This window comes from Mus caroli, unplaced genomic scaffold (assembly GCF_978045245.1).
Source record: "Mus caroli unplaced genomic scaffold, Mus_caroli_1 scaffold_17, whole genome shotgun sequence".
NCBI classification, from domain to species: domain Eukaryota; kingdom Metazoa; phylum Chordata; class Mammalia; order Rodentia; family Muridae; genus Mus; species Mus caroli.
Window position 1 is genome coordinate 53,023,925 of NW_028227272.1, and position 9,700 is coordinate 53,033,624.

At 42.7% G+C, this 9,700-nt stretch overlaps 1 protein-coding gene and 1 non-coding gene across 2 annotated transcripts; both read right to left on the reverse strand.

Annotated features, from left to right (window-relative positions):
* Positions 1 to 3,283: 3,283 nt before the first annotated feature.
* Positions 3,284 to 7,380, reverse strand: Trmt10c (tRNA methyltransferase 10C, mitochondrial RNase P subunit). Its single transcript, XM_021185052.3, has 2 exons — positions 7,127 to 7,380; positions 3,284 to 4,866 (listed from the first exon to the last, which is right to left on the reverse strand). Exon 2 carries the CDS (start codon positions 4,843 to 4,845, stop codon positions 3,601 to 3,603), a length of 1,245 nt encoding a protein of 414 aa, XP_021040711.1. The 5' UTR covers positions 4,846 to 4,866; positions 7,127 to 7,380; the 3' UTR covers positions 3,284 to 3,600.
* LOC115029610 (small nucleolar RNA SNORA70) lies at positions 5,333 to 5,467 on the reverse strand. The gene has a single exon (XR_003835179.1). It is a non-coding gene; the product is annotated as a small nucleolar RNA SNORA70 (small nucleolar RNA).
* Positions 7,381 to 9,700: the final 2,320 nt, after the last annotated feature.

A 9,700-nucleotide genomic window follows, 5' to 3' on the forward strand; every position in this document is an offset into this window, starting at 1 on the left:
AGGAGCTGTCTTTCTTACGGAGAAGGGTAGTTTGGTCTACTGCAGTTTGGAGATGTCGGCTTTGTATCTACCCTATTCCACTCATCCCTTCCCTAATAACGTTTAAAATATGCCCCAGCCAGCTTCAACGTTCGGAATTGCTTTGAATTAGAAGTTATTCACTTCTTGGTGTTTTTCAAGGAGTTTTCTTTACTCCTATAACTGGAGTAACACTGTCTACTGGTTAAATCGCCCTATTCTTTCAAGGTAAAAGTATCCTACTGTAAGAGTTTTATCATAAAAGCTAGTACCAGTCTTGTCTCTTAACCTACATGGACACAATGAACAGCACAAGAGTTGTCTTGTAGCGTTCCCTGCCACTGTGCTAGCACCAGCACTTGTCTTTTACAAGACAGGACGCTTCTCTTCCAGGTTGGAAGCACCTGTTAAATCCTGCCTCTCCTAGAAACCTTTAGTAGATTCATTTAGTGTCAATGAAACCCATGCATCAAGTATGCTACAGCCTCATCTGTTTCTTCTTTTTCTCTATACTCAGCCCTCTGCCCAAATTTGGTCAATTCCTAGCCTGTAATATACACCTATACACCCAGTATTAGAGAGTATAGTTCATTCTGTCCCCCAAGCAACATTGAGTGTTGCTGTCCACAGAACTGCTTTTACTTCTCCATAAAATATCAGTGGACTGTTGGGTGTACCTCAGTTGGCCAAGTGCTTGCCTAACGTGCAGAACCCATGATGGGTTTCATCTCCAACACTACATAATGAAGTGGTGGCCCATGTCTAATTCCAGTACTTGGGAAGTGGAGATAGGATCAGCCTGGGGTATGGGAGACCCTGTATCCAAATAAATGCTAGTACCCCTTCAACAGATGATCATGGGATAAAGGTATCATCCTTAGCTACACAGCCATTTCAGTACCAGCCTGAGCTCCATGAGGGCCTACCCCCAAACTAAAGCAACAGAACAGAAACATGGATGCTGGTAACAGTGGCTATACTGAATCATCCAGTTATCTTAAGATCAGAGTTTGGATCCCTGGTATTCACATAAAGCTGGGGTGCCTGTCATCCTAGTGCCAGAGAGGGAGAGGCTGAGAGAGGAGGTCCCCTGGGGTTTGCTGGCCGGCCACTCCAGCCAAGTCAGCCACCTCCAGGTTGTATCAAAAGTTAAAGTGGCATCAGGGATGGTAGCCATGCCTTTAATCTCATCAGGTGGATCTTAAAGGCAGCATGGTCTACATAGTGAAAACACAGCTCAAGATAACTAAGACAGTCCAACGACACATGCGTGCATACCCACATGTACACGCACATCAACATATAGGCACAAAAAATTAAAACTAAAAAGCAGCCACTTTTCATAGCACCTTGTATTGGTGGTTACCTACACGAAAGCTGTTCAGTATCTGTGAATGAGTAACTCAGGCTTCAAGTAGAGATGGGGAATACTTACCCATTCAGTTCACTATTTAGCACACAATTATATGTAAGTGACCAGGAAACTGTCATATAGTAGTATTTAACTCCTGTTTGGTTCACCATGTCTCCTATATGGCTTTAGAGGATAGTATTTAAGATTCTCACATTTCTTGTGCCATTAATACCAGCACTTGGGAGGCGGAGGCATGTGGATGTCAGTGAGCTCAAAGCCAAAGATATACCACAGACCCTTTCTTTCTCGGGGAGGAGATATTATATATCACTTTAGATTGCTGTTTCCTCATGTAAACTTGGTGGCCTCCAACCTGCTGTTAAGCTGAGACCTTGATTCCCAGCAAAGACCCCAAAACCCAAACCATGTGGCTGGGAACAGAAACATGGCTGGGCCATCAGAAACCAGGTTCAGTTCCCATAAACCATGTTGGACATCTTACAACTTACCTATAACTATAGCAAGGGATACGATGTTTCCTTCTGGTCTCATGGGTACTCACATACACAATACATTCACACAAGCAAGTACACATTAAAGTAAATAAAAACAGGGCTGGAGAGATGGCTCAGCAGTTAAGAAGACTGACTGCTCTCCCAGAGTTCAATTCCCAGCAACCATATGGTGACTCACAACCATCTGTAATAGACATCCAATGCCGCCTTGTGGTGTGTCTGAAGACAGTGACAGTATACACACATACATGAAGTAAATACATCTTTGAAAGAAAAAAAATAGTAAAAATATCACTGTCTTAGGAGGATTTTTATTACTGTGAAGTGACACCATGACCACAGCAACTCTTATAAAGGAAAACATTTAATTGGGGCTGACTGACAGTTCCATAGTGTTAGTCTGTTACTGTCATGGCAGGAAGGATGTTGGCATGCAGGCAGATACAGTGCTGGGGAAGGGGCTGAGAGTTCTCCATCTGGATCCACAAATAAGACTGCCACATTTGCATGGCCTGAGATCTGAAACTTCAAAGCCAACCTCCTAGAAGTGATACACTTCCTCTAACGGAAGCCGTAACTATTCCAACAAGGCCATACCTAACAGTGCCAATCCCCAAGGACCTATCTGCGGGCATCATTTTTATTCAAACAACTTCTAAGACATATTTAAAAACCATGTGGCTGGAGAAACAGTATTTCCTAGAAATGCTATCCATACAATAAGTACTATGTATTAACCAGGTATTAATTTCAGCTTTTGTATTCATGTGTGTATATGCCTGCATGAGCTGTGTTTACCACATTTCATACAGGTGCCCTTAGAGTCCAGAGTGTGTCAGATCCACCAGAACTAGAGTTACAGGTGGTTGCAAGCCACCCAAAGTGGTGCTGGGAACTGAATTTAAGTTCTCTACAAGAGTCCACTGAGACATCATTCTGGTCCAGACACATTTTTTTGTCCTAAAAAATTGCTTTTATTTACCTCCAAACTCAATTTGCGTAGTATTAGGATTTTCCCTAACATGCTAGGGAAAGCCAGTTTTTGGACAATCAAGATTGTGTAATGCAGTATACCTTAACTTAGTGCCTGGAACACAGCCAATGTTGTATACAGGCTTTAATTTCATAATTAGAGCTTCAAATTTTAAAAGCTTTAATCTATTTCCTCATGAAAGAACAGTTCCTAACATGGATAAATAAAGAGTATGTATAATGGAGCCAGTCATGGTGCTACAGGCCTGTAATCCCATCATTTGGGAAGTGGAAGTCGAGAATTAGGGTTGAACCTGGCATAGGCTACTGGAGACGTGCCTTCCCTCCCCCAAAACAAAACTCACAAAAAAAACCAAATCAACCCTCAAACCAAAAAGGACAATAAAGTCTGATATTCAAAGGATCAATTAAAAATAAATGCTATTAACTTTTATTGTGTTCAATTCTAGATTAATCTATAAACTTGATTGTTTTTACAACAAATAAAACATACTTTCAAAGTTTTGCTGATACATACGCCTAGTCTGGCCTTGATGCAGGACAGACAAGGCTACATGGAAATCCTGTGGCATAAAAGCAAACAAGAAGAAAAAAAATAGGCAAACCTCTACTGTTAGTCTAGAGACTGCCTTTAAGAGATAATTCCATTTAGGAATAACTACATCCTTTTAACCTTACTTTCAGCCTGTTTTCTTCTTTCACCACACTTTCTCACTTAGGTCACCTTTTCCACGTGCGCGCATTTAAGGAGCCTTTTCGAAATGAATTTAAAGTCTTTGTCTTCTTCAGTTTCCTAACAAGTTCCTGAGATTGCTCAGAAACCTCTAAATAACCGGTATGCTTTCTCCTGGGAACAAACTTGAGAGCCTCTTCCCAGTTACCAGTGTTTTTCAGGCAGAGCAAAATTCGGATCATTTGATCTAAGGTGAGATTTTTGTTACCAATTTCCCATTGTAAATATTTATCTAGTGGAAGGCACTCTGTGGCTAGGTTTAACCGTTTGGCCTTGGCTAAGGATGTTCCTGTCTGTGTATTTTTATCAACAAATGATCCAATTATATAAATTTTATCATGCTTGAAGGTAGTCATAACATTGGGAGAATCTGCAGTTAAGTATATAATACTGTCCTTTGGAAATAAATCAACAGGAGACTTTTCTGTTGCTGTTAAGAGCAATTTGTCCCATTTTTCTCTATAACGTTTAACTAATTCTCTATGATAAGCACTATCTATTTTAAGATTGCAGAAATAAATGTGGAAAGGATCAACATTTCTTCTGTTCCATCCTTCACTTTCTAAAAGTTGAGAAACAGTATTCTGCAGTTCACTTGGTTTCATGTAATTATCATAGGCCATGTCAAAAACCAAAGGCTGTCCAAACTGCATAGCCTGGACACCCTTCCAACCCAGTGCAATGTTGATCTGTCGATCCCAGAGTCGAAGAAACATGAAGTCTTGCTGTTGTTCTTCTGCGGTGGTCTCCAGCAACCTGGCCCTTTTTGCTTCTTCCCTGGCCTCCGCTTTCATCTCCTTCTTTGCCTGCTTAGCCTTTTTCGCCTTTTCCTTACCATACAGATACCGTAAGTATTTCTTCTTGGCTGACTTAGAAGCACATTCCATAAGGGTTTTGAGCTCGTCTTCAGTAATGTGTTCTGGTACTTCTTTGCCAAGCAGTCTCCACATCTCAATTAGTTCTCTGGTTGTGGCGAGGGAATCTTCATCTTTGTCTGAGACCTCTGAAACACCATCTTCTTGAATGCTCGACTTCATTGTAGCTTTCCACCCATCCAATTCTAGCTGCTCAGGAGGGGATGCACTGTCCTTGTTATGACAAGACAAAGAAGGTGCTTTGGAAGACATATATCTCTGCAGAACTCCTGAATAGAAATGACTTCTCTTCCTATGAAATGTATATGGCACCAGACATCTGGCAAAAGGTCTTAAGAAACGGACAGTCACATTCATTTTGAAGAAACGTGAGGAACCCTGTAAAAGAAGAAAAATACAATTAAGTTGAAGATTTAAATTTTTTTTAACTATGAAACTGGGCCCCCCACCCCACCCCCTGGCAGACTGGATATGAGATCTACTAATGAATATGATTGGTGGGGTATAAGGCCTCAGCACAGCGGAAGCGGAAGCCCTTATGAAAACTGGGTCTGCCACAATTGAGGATATTCTGTTCCTACACCCACCAGGGACAGGCCACTTCTCAGCTACCATGGCTTTAAATTTATCTGCACTAAACTTGGTGAAGCTCCATTTCTCTAGGCTGAAGATGTTCTGGCTCTCAGGAAAGCTGAAGTTGGCCTTAGTTACAGTCACACACTCCTTACTCTGCAGATTGGTGTGGAAAGACTAACCAATGTGCCACTGGTCACCGTGCCCCCAAACACTTGTATAGAGCCTAGGTTGAAATAGCATTGAAATGACAGATGACTATGCACCTGAAGACTGTCTCCAAGGTTCCTTTGGGCAGCCTGCACATTCAGCAGGCTGCATACACTACCAAGGAGTATGCTGTTTGCAACCATTGCACACCAGACTCCTATGAGGAAAGGAACCTGGTCGGCTTAATTGGCTGCAGAAGGCAACTGATTTCTGAAGTTCAGCGGAAAACCTTTGAAAATCTTAGACGTTGCACACCACTAAGTCAACTGCTAAGCTGTGATCACTTTACTTACTGGTCAATTTTATTATTATTATTTTTTAATTTGTGAGAGAAGGGTCTTGTTATGCTTGGTGTCAAACTCATCAATTTGAGTGATCTGGCACTATAGCTATGCAGCACCACTTCCTGCTCCACGTGATTTTATACAGTAATTTCAACATATTTTTAAACAAAAGGTTGACTCAAATAAATACCCCTTTTAGCTTTGTTATGGAACAGTCCTAAATGAGCAATACAATTATACAGCAAAGTTATATGGCAATTATAGGGCTGAGAACAAGACACTATAATCTCCTTCAGATACACATCCAACCTCAAGATCCTTTATGAAATCAACAATGGAGACAAAAAGCAGGAAAGTTACGGAAGATGAAACCTGATTTTAAAACAAACAACCCTAAAGCGCTGCCGCACAAATGCCTTTGTGCTTCCACAACAGAAATACAAGGCAGCTGACTAAAACAGACAATAAATGTCTCAGCTCAGACTTTATAGCAGATATTATTATAAAATAAAATATACAAAGCCAGGACAAATATATAAAAGGTTCTATAGTTTTATCTTGAAGAACCAGATGTTCCACAAGACAGTGAAAACAGCTTGAGAACTTATGTAAAATGTGAGGGAAAAGCAAAATTCTTGAAAAATCCCACCCATCTTTAGCTTCTTGTCTGACGCTGTATACCCGTGCATGTCCTCTGCTCCATGCAAATGCCCAGATGCACTCCCTTCCACAGCAGTATAGTCCTAAGTGTTCCGTTCAGATACAAGTTCACTCCTGTGGTTTAAGCGGGTTTTTGCAGTTATCACTCTTTGCTTGCTTGCCTGCCTTTTCAGCTGCAATCTTCTTTCCCCACGTTAGAGCAAACAGTCCTATTAGTTTTTCATAGCACCCTGTGCCTATGATAATACTTGTTTTCCCCACTATAAGCTAAAGACTATATTCCATTAGGATAAGGGCTGTGCCTATCCAGTTAAACGTGGCCAGCTTAGTCTACATATTGAGTTCCATGACAGCCGGTCTCAAAAAGCAAAGCAGCAAAACCATTCAAAAACAACCAAAAAATAAAAACTGATATCAGACTTTGAGAATTATTATTTAACTTAGAATCCTCAGGCCCTGATTATGACAAAGTTATCATCTTGGGTAAGGCTTATTGTAGGCCTTCCAGTCCATGAGACCCTACCTAAAAAATAAATAAATAAATAAATAAATAAAAACATTATAGTTGATTTTTGCCTTTGTAACTAGTAGAAAGAAATTTCACACCACCATAGAAATTAAAAACAAAAACAAAAGTATTGGTTCTTCACTCTTTAGCGCAGGCTGGAAAATTCCCATCCAGACAATTCTCCTGCCTCTGCTTCCCGAGGCCTAGAATTATAGTTCTGCCCCACCACACTCACTATAACAACCAAATTTTAAAAAGATTTTATAGTAAAGTTCTGTGTGTGCGTATGTGAAGGGGGTAATTATGTGCGCGGCATGCATGCCCGGAGAGATCAAAAGCATGGGGTGCACTTAGGCAGAGAGACAGGCGGGCTGCGCCATCTCCGCAGCCCCCGACGACTTACACTTTAAAGCGTGACACTGGAGGCGATCTGGGTGAACGCGGCTTCCGCTTCAGGTAGCGCCGTGCCTAACGACTCCTACATCACAGCTTCCTCTCGCCTGGGGTTCTCAGAGGCCACGTTCCACGCCCCGCATCCTGGAAAGCCAGCGGGTCCACCCAGCACCCCAGCTCCGAGTGCGGTCGGAGGCTGGGCTTCTGAGAGGAACCGCGTGCACAACAGGGCCTGCAGGGCACTGCGAGGGTTTCCGCCGAGGCCGCCGGAAGTCCGGCACCACCGGATGTCCCGCCCCTCCAGCCACGGCCTCTGACGTTTAACTCGGCAGGCAGTTTGTTTCCCCACCCCCACCGCGCCTAAAGTCTTGCGACCTCGCCGACTGCCTGCCCGTGAGTCCCCCGGAAAATGACGTTTTGAGTCGATTTGGGGGCTCGCCACCGATGCCCTGCCACATCATTTATTGCTTGACGGTTAGAACTTGAATCCTTACAGGTTCTCAACTTGGTCACTCTCGTTACGCGCATGTCATAACAAAACCATAAGATGCAAGTCTTCGAAAAACCAAAAAAAAAAAAAAAAAAAGTCTTCAAGTTCTATTTTAGAATTTAATTCTAGGCGGGCTAATGGCCAGTGTTTAATCCCAGAGTTTGGGAAGCTGAGGTGGCGGATCTCTGCGAGTTCGAGGCCATCGTGGTCTACAGAGCGAGTTCATGGACAGCCAAGGCTTACTCAGAGAAACCCTGTCTAGAAAAATCCAAGAAAGTAAAAGTAAATAAAATTTAATTCTAAATCAGTGCTGGTACCTACTACAGTGTGTACATACCATGTCACTTATGTGGAGAACAGGAGACAACCCCCGGGTATTGATCCTCAGAGACAAGTGGATTTCTATGAGTTTGAGGCTAGCACAGTCTACTAAGTTTGAGGTTGTCAGCTAAGGCTATCTGATAGTAAGACCCTGTCTTAAAAAAAAAAAAGGATTCGGTAACATTTGAGGTATCAGAAACCATTGAAAGTAAAACATCAATTTTCTAGGGCTGGGGGAAAGTCATTGTTTTCAGCTTGTTGAATTCTTTCTACAGTACATCATGCTAAATTAAGGGTTTCATAATGGCATTGTAATTGTGAATAATGTACAGTAGTGACAGACCAAATATTTGACAGGACAATTGTACTGGCTAGTTTTGTGTCAACTTGACACAGCTGGAGTTATCACAGAGAAAGGAGCTTCAGTTGAGGAAATGCCTCCATGAGCTCCAACTATAAGGCATTTTCTCAATTAGAGATCAAGGGAGAAAGGCCCCTTGTGCGTGGGACCATCTCTGGGCTGGTAGTCTTGGGTTCTATAAGAGAGCAGGCTGAGCAAGCCAGGGGAGGCAAGCCAGTAAAGAGCATCCCTCCATGGCCTCTGCATCAACTCCTGCTTCCTGACCTGCTTGAGTTCCAGTCCTGACTTCCTTTGGTAATGAACAGCAGTATGGAAGTGTAAGCTGAATAAACCCTTTCCTCCCCAACTTGCTTCTCGGTCATGATGTTTGTACAGGAATAGAAACCCTGACTAAGACAACAATCAAGGGCTCATGCCTATAATCCCAACATTTGAGAGTTGGAGGAATACAAATATGGAGGAAAGACTTCTACAACCTGCCCAGGTTACCAACTTTTATATACAATAAACATCCAGAAAATTATCCTAGCATGAGGTAGACATAAAGAAGCCACATTTCTTTCTCCTGTGACAGCCCAGGCTGCAATCTAATACTTTCTGTCTTAACTGGTACTAAATGGCCAGGACAGATTAATAACTGATGCCTTTACTGTTTAAAAAAATCATCTCTGTGTATATGTGATGTATATAAGTATGTGAGTGTGAGCATGGGCACACACATGTGGAAATCAGAGGGGAACCTCAGGTGTTATCCTTATCATCCACATTGTCTGAGGCAGGGTTTCTTTGTTGCTTGCTGCTAGACATACTGGGTTAGAGGGCCTGTGAGCCCCTGGAGACTCACTTGTCTTCACCATCCATTTACCAGTAGGAGCATCACAATTGTAGATGTGTGTTGCGCCCACCTTGTCCGGCAAGGAAAACGCAACACGGTCGGATTCTTCTCAACAGCTTTATTGCAGGAACGCCTAGATGCTACGGGAACCCCGGAACCCACGGAGGACTCCTTATATACACCCCAGCACAGGGAAAAGCTTTGTGTCCTCCTGGGATTGGTCAGTCTGCCGGCACCTTAATTTGCATGCACCCGCTCAAGAGGGGTTGGCGCCAGATTCGGGCTAGCGCCTGCACAGTGGTGTTTACAACCACGGTGTACTGGAAACCGGCACCATCTTTTAGGCATCAGCTGCCTACAGATGTGCACGCTAATGGGCCCTACTCACTGAGCAATTTCACCGGCCCAGCTTTGCTACTTTTTTTTTTTTTCCTCTGACGATAATCTGAGATCAATCAGAAAAAGACAGATATACACTCCTGCCCAATCCCTTAGTAAGTTCACCCAAAAGACATGCCAAAAACCTCTGTCCACACTGTAAGGTGTTTCTGTTTTGTTTTCTTTCTTTTTTTTTTTT

Excerpts from the sequence above, each read along its gene's own strand:
- Trmt10c (XM_021185052.3), bottom strand. The coding sequence starts at position 4,845 with ATGAATGTGACTGTCCGTTTCTTAAGACCTTTTGCCAGATGTCTGGTG.